The 20,908-nt window shown below is 45.1% G+C and overlaps 1 protein-coding gene across 2 annotated transcripts in view; it reads right to left on the bottom strand.

Moving 5' to 3' along the window:
* Positions 1–20,902, bottom strand: part of LOC141122114 (uncharacterized) — a 210,142-nt gene extending 189,240 nt beyond the window's left edge. Inside the window, exons 1-5 of one of the 2 annotated variants that reach the window (XM_073611945.1) lie at positions 20,306–20,902; positions 15,863–15,938; positions 11,918–12,048; positions 11,555–11,609; positions 7,678–7,745 (exon numbers count right to left, since the gene is read on the bottom strand). In XM_073611945.1, coding sequence (XP_073468046.1) covers positions 7,678–7,745; positions 11,555–11,609; positions 11,918–12,048; positions 15,863–15,938; positions 20,306–20,767 — 792 coding nt within the window. In that variant the 5' untranslated portion in view covers positions 20,768–20,902. Of the gene's footprint in view, positions 1–7,677; positions 7,746–11,554; positions 11,610–11,917; positions 12,049–15,562; positions 15,819–15,862; positions 15,939–20,305 lie in introns of those variants that run through there. The other variant, XM_073611946.1, reaches the window with a different exon arrangement.
* Between the last annotated feature and the right edge of the window lie 6 nt (positions 20,903–20,908).

The raw sequence follows: 20,908 nt of genomic DNA, 5'->3' as shown, positions 1-20,908 counted from the left end.
CATAGAGCTCTGTACATGTGCAGACTGGGGATAAAGGCTGGGGAAACATTATTTCAGCAAGCTGCAAATGCCATCGATGTTGTTGGGAATCAGAGCCCCCCTGTGTGTCAGAGCCCCCCTGTGTGTCAGAGCCCCCCTGTGTGTCAGAGCCCCCTGTGTGTCAGAGCCCCCTGTGTGTCAGAGCCCCCCTGTGTGTCAGAGCCCCCCTGTGTGTCAGTGCCCCCTGTGTGTCAGAGCCCCCCTGTGTGTCAGAGCCCCCCTGTGTGTCAGTGCCCCCTGTGTGTCAGAGCCCCCCTGTGTGTCAGAGCCCCCCTGTGTGTCAGAGCCCCCTGTGTGTCAGAGCCCCCCTGTGTGTCAGAGCCCCCTGTGTGTCAGAGCCCCCCTGTGTGTCAGAGCCCCCTGTGTGTCAGAGCCCCCCTGTGTGTCAGAGCCCCCTGTGTGTCAGAGCCCCCTGTGTGTCAGAGCCCCCCTGTGTGTCAGAGCCCCCCTGTGTGTCAGAGCCCCCCTGTGTGTCAGAGCCCCCCTGTGTGTCAGAGCCCCCTGTGTGTCAGAGCCCCCCTGTGTGTCAGAGCCCCCTGTGTGTCAGAGCCCCCCTGTGTGTCAGAGCCCCCCTGTGTGTCAGAGCCCCCCTGTGTGTCAGAGCCCCCCTGTGTGTCAGAGCCCCCCTGTGTGTCAGAGCCCCCTGTGTGTCAGAGCCCCCCTGTGTGTCAGAGCCCCCCTGTGTGTCAGAGCCCCCCTGTGTGTCAGAGCCCCCCTGTGTGTCAGAGCCCCCTGTGTGTCAGAGCCCCCCTGTGTGTCAGAGCCCCCCTGTGTGTCAGAGCCCCCCTGTGTGTCAGAGCCCCCTGTGTGTCAGAGCCCCCTGTGTGTCAGAGCCCCCCTGTGTGTCAGAGCCCCCCTGTGTGTCAGAGCCCCCCTGTGTGTCAGAGCCCCCCTGTGTGTCAGAGCCCCCTGTGTGTCAGAGCCCCCCTGTGTGTCAGAGCCCCCCTGTGTGTCAGAGCGTGTCCTCCTCATTCTCTTTCCCATGTTGACTTTAGACAGCAGAGCAGAAAGTAGAGGAGTCCAGTGTGCTGAAGTGTGGAGAATGTGTGATCCTGTTTTTCATAGGCTATTGAGTTTGGCTAAATCTGCTAGTACATCTAACACTACCCTCCTTCCCAGACTGACTATGCTGCTATCAGCTGTGCCTTCTGTGCTCCTTTATCCAGATTGGGGGCACTCTAATACAGGACATATGCCACTGGCCAGATCGCCAGGTGAAAACAGAGGGGAAAAGCCTAAAATAAAACTAATGCAGCCACCACATCTAATGATTGTTAAACTGCAATATATAACATATTGGGTTTTATACCAGTCTTCTGAACCCTATTTCCACAATCCTTAATATGTTTTTTTTTTCCATTCCTGAGCTCTGCATCACTTGCTACTGAACCCTTGCACTGTAAATGGGGGGGGGGGCAATCTGGTATGTTCGCCCTGGGCACTGGGTGACCTTGTCCCGGCACTGATAGGCAGCATTGGAAATCACACCCGCACGCTGCTGGGCTTGAAGGGGCGCTCTCTGCTCTACCACACTTGCGCACAAGCTGTAGCTATCTTAATCGGCTGGTACAGAGCAGCAGCAACTGAGCCGCTAATAGGGGTCAAGTAGGCGCAATCCGGGCACCCATTCATGTAGAGTAGGCATAATTCAGGCGCAAATAGTGGACAACCCAGGCGCTAGTAAATGTAGGTAACAAAATATTAAATGAATGTAGCGCTCAATCAAATTAAAATATAAATGGTGTAAAAAACTGATGATTAAGTGACGCTCAAAAAAGTATAATAAATATTGCTCAAAAAAATGAATATAATAGAAATGTAAAACAACCACGTGAATGGAGGTTCTATAGGGAAAATCCTATGCGGTGTTAGGACGAGAGATCCCTAGGAGAGTCATTTTGAGGAGGATCGTGGAGCTGTTTTATCAATTTTGATTGTATCGTCTATGGGACCTTTTTACCAAGGGCACGTTTCTTCACTGATCTAAGCACCTTTTTGATACCATTGGACTTAATTATTATTTATTGCACTTGTGTGGATTTTTATCTGTCATTATTTATATATATTTATTCTATATTATTATTGCACAGATCACATAGTTGCACTACCATTACTTATTTTAGAGTGCCGTATTTATTGCTTTTTTATATTCTATTTGCACAGTGGTTCTATGGATTCATTAGTTACACTTAATATGGAGTTTCGTTTGTTTTTTTTTGTCACTTTTTGGATTATTATTATTGGAAGAAAAGCTCTGGGAATCGTAAGGGGGGCTCCGCCGGGGACTCCTGATGCGAGGGGGGGCTCCGCCGGGGACTCCTGATGCGAGGGGGGGCTCCGCCGGGGACTCCTGATGCGAGGGGGAGCTCCGCCGGGGACTCCTGATGCGAGGGGGAGCTCCGCCGGGGACTCCTGATGCGAGGGGGAGCTCCGCCGGGGACTCCTGATGCGAGGGGGAGCTCCGCCGGGGACTCCTGATGCGAGGGGGAGCTCCGCCGGGGACTCCTGATGCGAGGGGGAGCTCCGCCGGGGACTCCTGATGCGAGGGGGAGCTCCGCCGGGGACTCCTGATGCGAGGGGGAGCTCCGCCGGGGACTCCTGATGCGAGGGGGAGCTCCGCCGGGGACTCCTGATGCGAGGGGGAGCTCCGCCGGGGACCCCTGATGCGAGGGGGAGCTCCGCCGGGGACTCCTGATGCGAGGGGGAGCTCCGCCGGGGACTCCTGATGCGAGGGGGGGCTCCGCCGGGGACTCCTGATGCGAGGGGGAGCTCCGCCGGGGACTCCTGATGCGAGGGGGGGCTCCGCCGGGGACTCCTGATGCGAGGGGGGGCTCCGCCGGGGACTCCTGATGCGAGGGGGGGCTCCGCCGGGGACTCCTGATGCGAGGGGGAGCTCCGCCGGGGACTCCTGATGCGAGGGGGAGCTCCGCCGGGGACTCCTGATGCGAGGGGGAGCTCCGCCGGGGACTCCTGATGCGAGGGGGAGCTCCGCCGGGGACTCCTGATGCGAGGGGGAGCTCCGCCGGGGACTCCTGATGCGAGGGGGAGCTCCGCCGGGGACTCCTGATGCGAGGGGGAGCTCCGCCGGGGACTCCTGATGCGAGGTGGAGCTCCGCCGGGGACTCATGGTGTGAGGGGGAGCTCCGCCGGGGACTCCTGATGCGAGGGGGAGCTCCGCCGGGGACTCCTGATGCGAGGGGGGGCTCCGCCGGGGACTCCTGATGCGAGGGGGAGCTCCGCCGGGGACTCCTGATGCGAGGGGGAGCTCCGCCGGGGACTCCTGATGCGAGGGGGAGCTCCGCCGGGGACTCCTGATGTGAGGGGGAGCTCCGCCGGGGACTCCTGATGCGAGGGGGAGCTCCGCCGGGGACTCCTGATGCGAGGGGGAGCTCCGCCGGGGACTCCTGATGCGAGGGGGAGCTCCGCCGGGGACTCCTGATGCGAGGTGGAGCTCCGCCGGGGACTCATGGTGTGAGGGGGGCTCCGCCGGGGACTCATGGTGTGAGGGGGGGCTCCGCCGGGGACTCCTGGTGTGAGGTGGGGGCTCTTTAATCATCCTGACACCATAACAACCATGGTGCCGGGATGATTGAAGTGCTAACACCAGGTGTTTGGAGTAACTTTATCTGATGATTGTTAAACTTTCTAGAATACACGTATTTTTATTGTGTAGGATCTGGGGCTGCTGTTGCGTCATTTCCCTCTCCCCCTTTCCCCCTCTCCCCCTCTCCCCCTCCATCATTCATCTCAGACTCTAACCACACCCTCTTGAGTCACGCCCACCATGTCACGTAAACCACGCCCATTTTTCGCCACGGCGCACTTGTATATTTTTCCTAAGCCACGCCTACAACGAATGCCACGCCCCCTAATTATGGTACGGCTCCGCCTACAGCCACAAAAACCTAGATCAAAAAAAAAAATGAATTGTCTCGACCTTTCCAGCCACGTCACTGGCAATGTTCACTTCCGCCGGCCTGGACGTGATGTCAAAACCTCGCGCCCAGGCCTCCAAAAGTCATAGAGATGACTAGGGACCATCTGGCCACCAGATATCTCTATGCTCAACTTCCAGCAGCCGCTGATTCATTTTCCGGCTTGCCGATCGCACGGGCGAGACGGTAGAAGCACCGGAGAGCAGGTATCTCCATATCAGTGTAGAAATTCAGTGTGAAACTTTTCCTCTGTGCAGGAGCTTCCTGTAAAAAAAAAAAAAAAAAAAATAAAAAGAAGAAGAGACCGGCCACTGCTGTGTTTTCTCCCTGTGCAGGGTGACTGGTCTTGTATCCACCCTCTCAGTTTTCTGCAGATATCATGTAGTGGGTGGAGCCTGCTGGTCCCTCCCACAGCTCTGCCACCTGCATAGGTAATAACTGGGTTTGCAATTGCACTTGGTGTACACAAAGTGAATTTATATCACTTGTGGTTATTGCAATAACGTAACAATGTAAACTTCATGCTAATCTGATATCAGGCTAGATTTTCATGTTTTAATCTGTGTTTTTTTTCAGCCAATGGTGAAGTTTTTGTAATTAAAGATGTGGGAGACAGTAGTTCTGGAACAGAAAAAGCTGGAAAAAAAGGTCTTGCTCTCTATACAATTAGAAGCAATCATGGTTGCAATTAGTAGACAAAATCAATGTGTTATAAACCATAACCATTATATATATTTTTTTTTTTTAACGTAACTGCACTCAAAACTGATCCAAAATTCAGGTGCAGACTGAAAAACCTGCCACTATACAATGTGCAGATGTATGCTCCAAACTATAACAGGCGTGTATCATGATCAAGTACAGTGCAGCATTAAAAGGATGTGATGACAATGCATTTACATTGATGTTCTTTAATCAGAACGTTTCTGCAATTACACAAGGTTTACACCTGCACATCACCTGGTACCTTGACTTTCTTTCTAAATGCAAAACAAAACACACTTAAAGCGGGGGTCCACCTATCTATCGTTTTTTTTTTTTTGGAGTTCATTCACAAACTTTTCTTCTCATGATTATCTACTCACATGTTCTGTGTAATAAGTCCGCCTGTGTCCGATTTCGTTGTAAAGAATAATTTATAAAATTCACTGGAGGCGGTTTCCATCTTCATTGTGGGCATTTGAAGCCCACAAGCATGTATTTCCTGGATGCGGTGAATGCTGTGCTCCCAGCATTCACCGAGATGTTGTGATGACACTGTTGCACAATGCATGCTGGGAAGCCTGGGAGAGGCTAGAAACACGCCTACTCCCATGGGAGGAAAACCAGGAAGATTAGAAAAAAAAAAAAAGGTAATTACGGCGATTTAAATTTTCGTTTACACAGCATGTCAGCATCTAGGCAAGGAAGAGAATGCATAGAGATAATGTTCAAAATTAATATCTGTATGTATTCTCTTCCTTGCCTAGATGCTGACATGCCATTTAAAAAAATTAAAATCACCGTAATTACCTTTTATTTTTCTATTCTTCTTTGCACTTCCTGGTTCTCCTCCCGTGGGAGTAGGCGTGTTTCTAGCCTCTCCCAGACTCCGCACAGTCTCCTGGGAGCTAGTCTCAGGCTTCCCAGGATGCCACTGAGCATGTGCGGGAACGAGCAGAGAATGCTGGGAGCACAGCATTCACCGCATCCAGGAAATAAATGCTTGTGGGCTTCAAATGCCCACAATGAAGATGGAAACCGCCTGCAGTGAATAATATAAGTTATTCTTTCCGACGAAATCTGACACAGGCGGACATATTACACACAATATGTGAGTATGTAATGCTGAGAAGAAAAGTTTGTGAATGAACTCAAAAAAAAAAAAAAAAAGCGATAGATAGGTGGACCCCCGCTTTAAAGTGGTTGTAACCTTTCAATTAAAAAAAAAATACACACAAAACATACATGTTATACTGACCTGCTCTGTGTAATGGTTTTGCACAGAGCAGCCCCCATCCTCTTGTTATGGGGTCCCCCGCCAGCGCTTTCGGGCCCCTCCTCAACGGGTACCCCCACGGAAAGATGCTTTTCACGGGGGCACCCCTGTGGGTTTGCTCCCAAGATCCGCTGCTGTGTCCATTGACACAGACAGTGGGACTCGGCCACGTCACAGCTTTTGATTGACAGTAGCGGGAGCCAATGGCTCCTGCTGCTATCAATCTGTCCAATGAGAAGACCGACAGCAGTTGGAGCCTCTGCGCTCATGCGGATCACTGGATCGGATCGGGCTCACTGGGGGAGAGCTGCAGCGCAGAAGGTTTTTCACCTTAATGCATTCTATGCATTAAGGTGAAAAACCTTAAGGCTTTACAACCACTTAAGGAAAAATAGGCCACCGATAAAGGAGTACAATATTGGGGGTGCAGTGTTGACCATAACTACAGAGGAAAAAGATCTGGGGGTGCTTATATTGAAATGATTGTGAAATGAGCAAACAGGGGGGCCAGGTAGTTGGGAATGTAAACAGAACTCTGGTATGCATCAGTAGAAAGATATACAGGTTAAGCCTGTATGCTGACATTTCTTTATGATCTGGACTTGGACTCTGGACTTGTTTTCAGTGCCACATATACTTCTAAGGCCCCTTTCACACATGCGGACCACTCATTTCATCAGTTCAGTCACGTTTTTTCAAAGAAAAAACGGATAAAGTTTACATTAGGTTTACATCAGTTTACCAATCAGTTGCATATTTGTTTTTGTTTTTTTACATCCACTACCAATGCAAAAACGGTCCATTTGTCAATTTACATCTGTTCCCTTTTTTTAACAGAATAAAAATAGGGCTTTCATCAGTATCAAAAAAACGGATGTTGACGGATGTAAATGGATGATCATCCGTTTACATCTGTTTTTCCAAAGAGTTGCATTGATGTCTGTTTTTCATATGTCAATGGATGGATAAAAATAGACAAAAGGTCCGTATGTGTGAAAGGGGCCTTACGCTTTTAGCTCTCATGGTTTTAATTTTTTTAAATCCAATAATTTAAAAAGATAAAAATTCTGATGCTCAGGTTGCCATAATTGTGTGCCCTGTGTGTCAGAGTTCCCAGGAAGCTACATATAGGAAATTATGGCTCCCTGAAAAATCAGTCATTCTAGCAACTTGATAACGACGTTTGTAAGGAGAGATCTGCATTAAATTGTAGCTCTAGCCAAGAAATGTTTATTACGTTTCGGATAGCATAGTTAACATTTCCAACAGAGTTTTTTTTAGCTTTATCCCACTTGGAGAGAGTTACCCTCTCTATTTTCCCTGGGGAGCATTGTCACTGGGACAAAAAGTCATGAGAAATCCAGCATGTTACAGCTTTCACTCAAACAGTAAGTGATGTAAAAAATCTTGTAACGGGCACACCTAGGTAGTGGAGATTCCCTATGACAGGGGTTTCTAACAAATTATACTATTTCTGTTTAGATTGTAAGCTCTAACAATGAGGGCCCTCTGAACACTCTTATATGGAATTGTACTGTCTTCTGCCAAGTGCTGCACAAACAGTTTGCGCTCTATAAATCTGGTAGAATAGGAATATTAAAAAAAAGAAAAAATGTTTTGGTTAAGAGACTTTTTATGACACTCGCCAGCCTGCAGATTCCATAGGTGGAGAAGAGCAAAATATAAGTATTGGTAGGGACAGCTTCTCTGAACAGTCAGTTTTACCTTTTTGGTTTCATGGATGTGATGGCAAACGGTTGCAGCTGTAGCACTGAGGTCCTTCATGCGCAATTCTGTAAAGTTGCAGGAAACAGAGAAAACAGATTACATCTGCAGCCATCAGCATAAACACCAACAATACAATTATCAAGCTATAAAAATCAGCATACAAAGCAGTGCGGCGTCTTAAAATAAACCAGTACTGCCAAGCCCAAGTGAAAGCTCCAAGTTAGCCTGGCTGCAGCCTTTATAGGGATAAGGAACCTCCCTCCCCCTACTACCACAAGGTAAATATAGTAGCAAGTCCTAGTTGCAATCTTGGAACACCCAATAAGAGGATAATATGCAACCGGTCTAAACTACGTGGCATGTTCACCCATCTTGTCCGCCAGGCTAATGGCATTGGTGAACTAGAGATACTGTTGTATTTGGATTTTGTGGGAATTTCAGAGACCTGGTTCAACAGCTCTCATGATTGGCTGGCAAACATTCAAGGGTATACCCTTTATCGCAAGAATAGAGAGGGTAAAAAAGGGGGAGGGGTATGCCTATATATCAAGAATAATGTACAAGAGAATGTGAGAATTGACATCACTAAGGGAGCTAGGGAAGAGGTGGAATCCTTATGGGTAGAGCTCCAAAGGGATGAAGCTAAGGGGAAAATAATACTGGGAGTATGCTATAGGTCCCCTAACCTGAGGGAGGAAGAGACAGATCTATCACAATTTGCATTAGCAGCAAGGATGGGAAGTGTTATAATGGGGGATTTTAATTATCCAGACATATACTGGGCGGAGGGAACCGCGCATTCAAGCTCGCCAGTTCCTAAATGTCTTACAGGACAATTTTATGGGTCAGATGGTAGACGCACCAACTAGAAGTAAAGTGTTACTGGATCTACTGATTAAAATACAGACCTGATCACGGATGTGGAAATACAGGGCAATTTAGGTAACAGCGATCACAGGTCAATTGGCTTCAGTATAATTCACACAAATAGGAAACATAAGGGAAATACAAAGACACTGAATTTCAAAAGAGCCAACTTACCTAAACTAAGAACCTTGCTAGAAGGCATAAATTGGGATAAAATCTTAGGAACAAAGAACATGGAGGAGAGATGGGTTTGCTTTAAGAGCATATTAAATAAGGGCATTAGCCAATGCATCACATTGAGTAATACATTTAAAAGAGCAAACAAAAGTCCTGGATGATTTAACTCCAATGTAAAAATGCATATAAAAGCAAAAGAGAAGGCCTTCAAAAAATACAAGGTTGAGGGATCATCATCAGCATTCAGACTTTATAAAGAATGCAACAAGAAATGTACGGGTGCAATAAGGACAGCCAAGATAGAACATGAAAGGCACATAGCGGTGGAGAGTAAAAAAAATCCCAAGAAATTCTTTAAGTATGTAAACAGTAAAAAAGGGAGGACAGACCATATTGGCCCCATAAAGAATGAGGAAGGACATCTGGTTACAAAGGATGGGGAGATGGCGAAGGTATTGAATTTATTCTTCTCCTCAGTCTTCACAAGGGAATCGGGGGGCTTCAGCAACCAAAACTGCAGTGTTTATCCTCATTACACATCACAGAAAGCACCTCCATGGTTAACGGAGGACAGAATTAAAATTAGACTTGGGAAACTTAACATTAATAAATCACCGGGACCAGATGGCTTGCACCCGAGGGTACTTAGGGAACTCAGTAAAGTAATTGCCAGACCATTGTTCCTAATTTTTACTGACAGTCTACTGACTGGAATGGTACCAGCTGATTGGAGAAAAGCCAATGTAGCACCAATATTTAAAAAGGGCCCAAAATACATCCCTGGAAATTACAGACCAGTTAGCCTAACATCAATAGTATGTAAACTCTTGGAGGGAATGATAAGGGACTATATACAAGATTTTAGTAATGAGAACGGTATCATTAGCAGTAATCAGCATGGATTCATGAAGAATTGTTCTGGCCAAACCAATCTACTAACCTTCTATGAGGAGGTGAGTTGCCAGCTAGATAAAGGAAGGCCCGTAGACGTGGTGTATCTGGATTTTGCCAAAGCATTTGACACAGTTCCCAATAAATGTTTACTGTACAAAACAAGGTCCGTTGGCATGGACCATAGGGTGAGTACATCGATTGAAAAGTGTCTACAAGGGCGAGTTCAGAGGGTGGTGATAAATGGGGAGTACTCGGAATGGTCAGGGGTGGGTAGTGGGGTCCCCCAGGGTTCTGTCCGATTTAATTTGTTCATAAACGACCTGGAGGATGGGGTAAACAGTTCAATCTCTGTATTTGCGGACTATACTAAGCTAAGCAGGGCAATAACTTCTCTGCAGGATGTGGAAACCTTGCAAAAAGATCTGAACAAATTAATGGGGTGGGCAACTACATGGCAAATGAGGTTCAATGTAGAAAGATGTAAAATAATGCATTTGGGTGGCAAAAATATGAATGCAGTCTATAAACTGTGGGGGGGGGGGGGGGGGGATCTAGGATGGAAAAGGACCTGGGGGTCCTAGTAGATGATAGGCTCAGCAATGGCATGCAATGCCAAGCAGCTGCTAACAAATCAAACAGAATATTGGCATGCATTAAAAAGGGGATCAACTCCAGAGATAAAACGATAATTCTCCCACTCTACAAGACTCTGGTCCGGCCGCACCTAGAGTATGTTGTCCAGTTCTGGCCACCAGTCCTCAGTGTACTGGAAATGGAGCGAGTACAAAGAAGGGCAACAAAGCTAATAAAGGGTCTGGAGGATATTAGTTATGAGGAAAGTTTGCGAGCACTGAAACTATTCTCTCTGGAGAAGAGACGCTTGAGAGGGGATATGATTTCAATATACAAATACCGTACTGGTGACCCCACAACAGGGATAAAACTTTTTCGCAGAAGGGAGTTTACCAAGACTCGTGGCCACTCATTAAAATTAGAAGAAAAGAGGTCTAACCTTAAACTACGTAGAGGGTTCTTTACTGAGAGCGGCAAGGATGTGGAATTCCCTTCCACAGGCGGTGATCTCAGCGGGGAGCATTGATAGCTTCAAGAAACTATTAGATAATCACCTGAATGACCGCAACATACAGGGATATACAATGTAATACTGACATATAATCACACACATTGGTTGGACTTGATGGACTTGTGTCTTTTTTCAACCACATCTACTATGTAACATGACAGGGCTCATGAACACATGAAACCTACTCCTCTGGGTAAAGTTTAGTACCATTTTTGTGCTGCAAGGCAACGCATCCTGCTTTGTTGCTTAGGTGAGAATTACGTACGGACTCCCTCTGCTTCCTGAGATTGCCACACCACACATCCCAGAGGGTATCGTTGTACAGAGGGCTCATACGAGCCACGAGATTCTGCGTACACGCAGCATTCCTGCACACACGTGTTCCGTTTGCATTTGCGGAAATCTGGATGTTGCAGTGCTCTAAAAAGGTACAGATATCAGAAACTAGTGGAATTGCTCTCATTTGCACAGTAATGCCAAATGTGTGTATGTGTTTGAAAATGCACTGCTGTTATTGTATCACTCTAGTTGGAAACCTAATAAATCTTGATTAAACCAAAAACTGTGGTACCCACAAAAATGGTAAAAAATGCCCAAAATTGTACACATTGATTTTTAAAAACCTTAAAAAAGGCACTTCTGTAACTAGCAGAATAGGCTTTACAATATCTGCATGCTTCTTTTAACCCTTTGATTGCTATGACAAGTAGGCCACATCCTTGGCCGTCAAAGGATAAATATAGGTAATAATGGGTAGAAACATCCGGTTTTATACAACAGCTGGACACACATTAGATTTCAGAAATTGTGCACCATTGCTAAGACACTGAACAAAATTATAAACTTGCTTACCAAGTGCAGGATCGAGCCTGACCTTTTCTGCATTCACAACTGGCTTGTACTGGTTCTGCACGTAAACAATAAAGGATATTAAATCACAGGTCACAAGACATCACTAAACAAATAGGGGTTGATTTACTAAAACTTGAATGTGAAAAATCTGCTGCAGCTTTGCACAGTAGCCAATCAGCATCTAACTTCAGCTTGTTCAACTATGCTCTCCAGTTTTAATAAATCAACCACATAGTGCAAGTAAGGTAGCTGAGTAGTTGGTAGCCTTGTAGTGCCACACTGGGTTCCAGCAATCAACCATAAATTAAATATTGGTATTGGTCCACGGACTTAAAAATATTACTATTTGAATGAACAACATACCAGGATTTCACGCTCCGTTTTTAATGCTTTGACAAAATGACTCAGGATCTTCCTTGGATATCGCTTTCTCTTCATTGAGGTCTCCACCATGGCTTCATCCAATTGGTCTTCTAGTATTTTAATGTCCGGTTCTGCCAGGTGAGGAAATATAGAATAAGCCTGGGTTTCTATAACTATACCAAAGAATATACAGCCATGGCCAAAAGTTGAGAATGACACAAACATTCATTTTCACAAAGTCTGCTGCCTCAGTTTTTATGATGGCAATTTGCATACACTCCAGAATGTTATGAAGAGTGATCAGATGAATTACAATTGCAAATTCCCTCTTTGTCATGAAAATTAACTTACTCCCATAAAAAAAAAAAAAAAAAAAAACACACGATTCCACTGCATTTGTGAAGAAGGCTTCAGGGCGCCCAAAAAAGTCCAGCAAGTGCCAGGACCGTCTCCTACAGTTCATTCAGCTGTGCTATCGGGGCACCACCAGTGCAGAACTTGTTCAGGAATGGTGTGAGTACATCTGCATACACAGTGAGAAGACTTTTGGAGGATGACCTGGTATGAAGAAGGGCAGCAAAGAAGCCACTTCTCTCCAGGAAAAACATCAGGGAAAGACTAATATTCTGCAAAAGGTACAGGGATTAGACTGCTGAGGACTGGGGTAAAGTCATTTTCTCTGATGAATCCCCTTTCCGATTGTTTGGGGCATCTGGAAAAAGCCGTGTCCCGGTCTAGCTGTGTACTTTAGTAAAATAAATACTCAGAATGATGTGCTACACTAAGGCCTAAGCCCAGGGGGCTGGTCTGTTCTATAGTCTTCCAGTCACTTATTTTTTTTGGGGGGGGGGGGGGGGCGAGCTGGAGCATGTGCAGCAGAGTGAATTACAGCATACTTAGCTTGTCTATCATATTAACTATAGGAACAGCATTCCAGAAGAGATATTTAAAACTCACTGGTGTGTCTCTGGAGGGGTAAACCATATGGACCTCCAATGTTATATAGGATTAATATGTCTCTCTATGTATATTCATAAACCTAGAATTTTTTCTACAGACATAATGCAGTTGATGTTCAGGTACACAGACCTGGTGAGCCAGGAGCAAGGAAACTGGTATCCCCTCCCAAACAGCCATGATCATGAGAAGCACAGTGACAGAGTGATGACATCAATGGGTTTAACAACTTCAATACCGGGATTTTTTGCCCCCTTCCTGCCCAGGCCAATTTTCAGCTTTCAGTGCTATTGCACTTTGAATGACTATTGCGGGGTCATGAAACGCTGTACCCAAAAGAAATTTTATCATATTTTTGAGACAGATAGAGCTTTCTTTTGGTGGTATTTAAAGACAAACTTTTGAAAAAAAAAGTTTTTCTTAGCTAGAAAATGTTGTAAATAAGTAATTTTCCTCCTTCACTGAAGTGCGCTGATGAGGATGCACTGAGAAGATGGCTCTGAAGAGCAATGATGATGTCATATGACAGGGCTTGACAAATTTGCTTGGAATCTAGGAGCCAGCTAAAAAAGTTAGGAGCCAGGTTTTTTTTTTTTTTTTTTAAAACGACCGACAAAGCTTTATTTTCAATATAAAAATTAACCAATCTTAAATTTACACAGAGACGACTAGAACTAATGTGACTGCTTTTATTTCCTGCCATGCAGGTACACAAGACCACCATATTCTCGCTAAGGATCCAATCAGGTCCGCCTGAAAAACTGACATGCGAACCTGATCAGACAGCCCCTGTGAAAGGGGCCAAGCAGGGAGATGACAAATAATAAATTCATTTTAATTAACCACTTCCTTCCCGCAGGACGACTATATACGTCCTGTCTTTGAAGAGAAATACCGTTGTTATGGTAGCAGCTAGCTACCATAACCCCGGTATCTTCTTCAAGAGCCGGCGGTTCTCTTTCAGATAAAAGTGGTCTCTGCAGCAGATTAGCAGCGAGATCACTTTTATCGGCGGCAGGAGAGGGCCCCCCTACCGCCGCTCTCCGGTGCCCTTCACCGCTTATCGTGGCCGTCGGTAACGGCGGAGGCGATCCGGATCTGTCCCTGGCCTGACATGGAGACGAGTGAGAGGAAGATGGCCCCCCGCCCATCTCCAAGTCATTGCAGGGCGAAAGCGACGTCAAATCGTCACTTCCACCCATAGCTCTTGAAGGGACATTTTTTTTTTTTTTTTCAAATGACAATTTTTTTTTTTAATGCATTTTAGTGTAAATATGAGATCTGAGGTCTTTTTGACCCCAGATGTCATATTTAAGAGGACCTGTCATGCTTTTTTTCTATTACAAGGGATTTTTACATTCCTTCTAATAGGAATAAAAGTGACTTTTTTTTTTTTTTTTTAAAAGAACAGTGAAAAAATAAAAGTTAAAATAAATAAGAAAAAAAAAAATTTAAATGTGCCCCATCCCTTGTAATAGAAATAAAAGTGACACAATTTTTATTTTTTTTAAAAACAGTGTAAAAATAAAAAATAAAATATATAAGAAAAAATAATAATTTTTTTAAATGCGCCCCGTCCCGCCGAGCTCGCTTGCAGAAGCAAACGCATATGTGAGTAGCACCCGCATATGAAAGCGGTGTTCAAACCACACGTGAGGTATCGCCACAATCGTTAGAGTGAGAGCAATAATTCTAGTCCTAGACCTCCTCTGTAACTCAAAACATGCAACATGTAGAATTTTTTAAACGACACCTATGGAGATTTTAAAGGGTAAAAGTTTGTCGCCATTCCACGAGCGGATGAAATTTTGAAGCGTGACATGTTGGGAATCAATTTACTCGGCGTAACATCATCTTTCAAAATATAAAAAAAATTGGGCTAACTTTACTGTTTTCTTATTTTTTAATTAAAAAAAGTATTTTTTCCCAAAAAAGTGCGCTTGTAAGTCCGCTGCGCAAATACGGTGTGACAGAAAGTATTGCAATGACCGCCATTTTATTCTCTAGGGTGTTAGAATAAAAAATATATATAATGTTTGGGGGTTCTAAGTAAAGGGAAGGAGATGAGCAGGCAGTGAAAACAGGTAGGGAAAGCTGCTCCATTAGCATTGGTGGATGTCTTGTCATACCAACGGCCACCACCAGAGGGCGCCCGATTGCAGAAGGAACCAGGAACCATAGGACTGCAGTAGGCCGCAAAGCCGGGGCCTCAATTACCGGCGCGGCCCAGCGCGATCGCGGCGGGAGGGGGGGGGGGGAGGCGAACGGACACAGGATACCAAAGCTGTGCCGCCCCAGGCGCCAGGTCGCTAATTCTAGTCGCAAATGCGACCTGGCGCCCGGGGTTTGTCGAGCCCTGTCATATGATGTCGCCCCAGAACGAGGGCCGCCTTGTGCCCGTCATTTTACTATATGGCGGGAGGTGGTTAAATTAGGTTTGTAATGAAAATAAAAAGGTTTTCTCTAAAAATTAACTTGTTGATTGGGGGGGGGGGGAATGGGAAGCCAAATTATAGGCAGATTAAACTTTAGTTTTAATTATTCCCTATTGCATCCAATGGTAAAGAAAGTTTCATCTGGAGTTGAGCTTTAAAGGAGTTGTAAAGTCAGAAGGTTTTATTTATCTTAATGCATTAAGATAAAAAACCTTGTGTGTAGCAGCCTCCCCAGCACCCCCTAATGACTTACCTGAGCCCCATCTCTCTAACGATGTCCATGAATGTCTAAGTCGTCCGGTTAACTCCTCCTGATTGGCTGAGACATAAACACACAGAGCTGTGACTCGGCATGGGTGCCCCCATAGGAAGCTGCTGACTGTGGGGGCACTCGATAGGAGGGAGGGGCTGGGAGCAGCAAAGAGGGCCCGGGAAGGGGAGGATCCGGGTTGCTCTGTGCAAAACCAACTGCACAGAGGAGGGAAGTATAACATGTTTGTTATTTATTTTTTTTAAAACACGAGACTTTACAATCACTTTAACCGATTCTTACCAGAGTCTTTATCTGGGGCCTCGTGCCATGACAGTCCATTGATGCTGACATTCTCTTGAAAGGCAGATTCAAAGTCCTGAATTTAAACAAAATATCTGTCAAATCAGAACACCAATTCTACCTGTGGAATATGCTGAGGTTTTGTAAGAACTGTATTAAATATCAGTCTAGCCCTATTCCAAAACTGATACTTAAAAGTAGAACTCCAGTTTTGTTCAAGGAGCTCGGGGGTTATTAAAAATAGGAACAGAACAGCTTTTGCTGCAAAACTGCCCCCTCAGTACTTGTTTTCCACTACTTGATGTCACTACTTTCAGCAGTGTTAATCGCCATTGGTTCCTCAAAGACTGCAGGTAAACCGATGTCCCCACAGTCCACAGCAGCTCTCACTGTTTACTTCCATGGACCTCTGTGTCACTACACAGTTCTAAAGTAGAGGTCAGCGAGAGGAAGCATTGAGATCTTACAGGGGACCATGGAAACAGTTTCCCTGTAGATTTGAGGAACCAGTCCTCTGGAATGCATTTGCCTTCAGTGGAAAAGGTAACTATGTGCACCTCTTCTTCTGCAGAGTATTTGTTCCTGGAGATTTCAAATAAATACAGGACAAGGGTTCTTTAGGTCAACTAGTGTACTGGGTTCTATACACCGTTACTCAGATAATAGCAAATCTTTATATGCAAACTGTGGTACCCTTATAGTGCAATTTTTGACACTGACATTCATTGCAGTATGCTGCCCATTCATTTTCATTGGAACCTCAACGTCAGCAAAAAAAAACAAAAACACACACATCTGTGCTTTCCCAAATGCACTGCAAGGCAACCTATATATTCCTTGGTACATGCCATGTCTAATCCAGGAAAGCACAGTTGGTGCCAAAAATGAATGGCAACAAGCATACCCATCGCACTTTGGTTCCCCCGTATGAGGGGTGTGAATTGTTAACTGTTAATTGGGTGTTAACATGTGGTCAGGCTGCTCTAGCACATCATACTGTATACAAAATTTCTTTGGCTGCACACCCCCGCCCGTCCAAGAGTGTTTATTGCGTAAATTGTACAATGCGTACTACCATCAGGACACAATCAAATAAATCAGGTTGATGCGTTTCATACAACCATTGTGCTTCCTCAAAACCAGGTTAAACACTCTTGGACCGCCGGTGGTGTGCAGCAGAATTTATTTTGAATCCAGTGTCTCGGTAGTGAGCCAGGGCTAGCATCCAGACCACTGAGTCCATCAGGACATTATATTCACCTGGAGCAGTGGGACTTTCCTTTCTCCCTGACATCATACTGTATACGGTGTATATGTAAGCTAACTAGATTTGAGCACAGATGTTCTGTCAGTTCTATTGCAAAGTGCAGGCCAGTGACCAGAGCTGGTTCCGTAGTTCTCTAAGAGGCAGATACCAGGTCAAATTCAGGTACTTGCATGTAAAAAATACATTTAACTATATATTAACTGCATGCGACCGGCTTACGCAGAAGGGCAAGTATGGGCATACTAACGTACCTGTATGTGGCCCTTTAAGAAGCGGCTTGTGGGCGCGGGTCCCGTGGACACGATGTCCGTCGGGATCTCCGCGATCGTCTCACGGAGAGGAAGAACGGGGAAATGCTGATGTACACAAACATTTCCCCGTTCTGCCTAGTGACACTGATCACAGCTCCCTGTAATCGGGAGTGGTGATAAGTGTCGTGTCACACATAGCCACGCCCCCCCCCCCCCCCCCAGTTAGAATCACTCCCTAGGACACACTTAACCCCTACAGCGCCACCTAGTGGTTAACCCCTTCACTGCCAATAACATTTACACAGTAATCAATGCATTTTTAATCTCACTGATCACTGTATAAATGTGAATGGTCCCAAAATAGCACCAAAAGTGTCTGATCTGTCCGCCATAATAAAAAATTGCTGATCGCCGCCATTACTAGTAAAAAAAAAATAAATAAAAATCATTAATAAAAATGCTATAAAACTATCCCCTATTTTGTAGACGCTATAACTTTTGCGCAAACCAATCAATAAATGCTTATTGCGATTTTTATTACCAAAAATATGTAGAAGAATACGCATTGGCCTAAACTGAGGAAAAAAATGTTTTTTATATATTTTTTGGGGATATTTATTATAGCAAAAAGTAAAAAATAATGCGTTTTTTTCAAAATTGACGCTATTTTTTTTTTATTTATAGCGCAAAAAAGATCAAATACCACCAAAATAAAGCTCTATTTGTGGGGAAAAAAGGATGTCAATTTTGTTTGGCAATTATCAGCTAAAGCAACACAGTGCTGAATCGCAAAAAGTGCTCTGGTCTTTGGGCAGCAAACGGTTAGTGGTTAATGACTACAGAGCTGCATTAAATATTTAGGGTGCCATTGCTGACCACCTGGAAATAGTATTTCCATGAAAGGTGGTCCGAAATATTAACCTCATATTTTACTTCTTTAACCACTTGCCTACAGGGCATTTACACCCCCTTCCTGCCCAAGCCATTTTTCAGCTTTCAGCGCTGTCGCACAATTGCGCGGTCGTGCTTCACTGTATCCAAACAAATTTTTTTTTATCATTTTCTTCACACAAATAGAGCTTTCTTTTGATGGTATTTAACCACTTCAGCCCCGGAAGATTTTACCCCCTTCCTGACCAGAGCACCAATATCACCAAAAAAAAAAACATTTTTTTTTCCCTCAGTTTAGGCCAATATGTATTCTTCTACATATTTTTGGTAAAAATCGCAATAAGCGTATATTGATTGGTTTGCGCAAAAGTTAAAGCGTCTACAAAATAGGGCATAGTTTTATGCCATTTCTATTATTCATTTTTTTATTAGTAATGGTGACGATCTGCAATTTTTATCAAGACTGCGACATTATGGCGGACACGTCAGACAATTTTGACACATTTTTGGGACCACTGGCATTTTTACAGTGATCACTGCTATAAAAATGCATTGATTACTGTGAAAATGTCACTGGCAGTGAAGGGGTTAACCACTAGGGGGCAATCAAGGGGTTAATGTGTTCCCTAATGTGTGTTCTAACTGAAGGGGGGATGGGACTGTGTAGGGAAAGAGATAGATCGCTGTTCATACTCTGTATGAACAGACGATCTGTCTCTTCTCCCCTCAGAGAACTGGAAACTGTGTTTACACACACACAGATCCCAGTTCTCCGTGTGTCCCGAGCGATTGCGGGAGCCCGACAGTGATCGCAACCACCAGCGGTGCCATTCTGCCACAGTACAACTGCGGTGGATGGTCGGCAAGTGGTTAATCACTGCTGGGTTTTTTTATTTTTTACAAGAAAAAAAAAAGAAGACCAAAAATTTTGAAAAAATGTTTTTTTTTTTACTTTTTTTCTGTCAGTAAATTTTGTAACTAATTTTTCGCCTTCACTGATGTGCACTCAGATAGGCTGAACTGGTGGGCATCGATGAGGTGGCACTTATGGGCACTGATTAGGTGGCACTGGTGGGCACTAATAGACGGCACGGATGGGTGGTACTTATGGGCATTGATTGCCAGCAATGACTGGCATCGCTAATGGGCACTGATTGGTGGCCCTTTGTGGGCAGTGGTGGGCACTGATTGCTGCCATTGGTGGGCACTGATTGGTGACACTATATTGCTATATTGTAATCAGGGCACTGATGATCAGTGCCCTGATTACATTCCTAGATGTCCTGCGTGGAGATGCCGCTGATCGTCTCTCCTCGCCTCACACTGTCAGTGTGAGGCGAGGAGAGTCTATTACCGGCATCTCCGTGTTTACATGTGACCGGCTGTGATTGGACAGAGGCGATCACATGGTCTCTTTACAGAGATCAGGGTCGCGCCATGTCCCAGAAACACTGCGCGGCTGCCGCTCTGCGGGTGCGCGAGAGTGGCCATTCTGGGACACCGTTCCAGAACGAGAGCCACCCTGCTGTCATTTGACGGTGGGCATGCAGCAAGCACTTAAAGGCCAGTTCACACCACAAGCAGTCCAGTGCATTTTTTTCTGCATCAAAAACGCATGGAAAGTAGGTTATATGATCTTTAATGGCATAGTTCACACCAGTGCTTGCAGTTCCAGAACAAAAAAAAAAAACTAGTAGAACATGCTGCATTTTTCCTGCACTGGACTAAACTGGAACGCTGTAAAAAGCATCAAAAACACACTGGAACACACATGTCCTTATTTAAGTTTAAGAAAAAAAGAGGGGGAAAACAATTGCACTGGACTGCATCAAAAACGCACATGCAGAAAAAGCATGCGTTTCTATGGCGTGAACTGGCCCTTAAACGAAAAAAAAAAAAAAAAAAAATATATATATATATATATATATATATATATATATATATATATATATATATATATATTATATATAATTATTTTTTTCCTCTCATAACATCTCTACTGAAATTCAGGTTCCAAAGCCAAACACTTCTCACCCAGACCAAGTTCTTGTGATGCTGCTGCTTCTGTTCCTCATTCAGATACTGCTGACTATCCACAATTTCTTTGCAGATTCCTGTACACATCCCCAGCACCTCCTGCAGCAACTGCTTGGAACAACAGTGCACTTTATAGTCTCTGGCAGCCTCTCCTGCATTGCTCTCCATGGTCAAGTTAGAAGGATGCCTCTCATCAACAGGGTCCTGGAGATTTTTATTTTTTGTTACGTTTTTCCTGGGACTGATGTTCCCCCTAGGATTCCCCAAAACATCCCCACTCGGGGTTACAGGTTCACTTTTCCCAGTCCTTTCTTTGGAAGGTGTACCATAACCTTCTCGTATTGCCTCACCACTGATGCCAGAGCCATCACAGCTTCTCCTTGGTCTTAAGTTTTTACCCGGACTTCTAACCCCACCAGAGATGTCTAATGTCTCCTCCCTTTGGTTGCTGGGCCTCATTACACTTTTAACTAAAGGTGAAAGAGTATCACTGTCCCTTTTATTGGCAGCAGTGGAAAGTCCAGCTTTCTCGTAGTCTTTTTGTCCCCTGGTGCCTCCGCTGATTAAATCACACCTTTCAGTGGAAGAACTGGGTCCTCT

Source organism: Aquarana catesbeiana, unplaced genomic scaffold (genome assembly GCF_042186555.1).
Source record: "Aquarana catesbeiana isolate 2022-GZ unplaced genomic scaffold, ASM4218655v1 unanchor39, whole genome shotgun sequence".
Taxonomy (NCBI): Eukaryota; Metazoa; Chordata; class Amphibia; order Anura; family Ranidae; genus Aquarana; species Aquarana catesbeiana.
The sequence above is the reverse complement of the archived record's forward strand: the minus strand, read 5'-3'. Positions and strand labels throughout refer to the sequence as shown.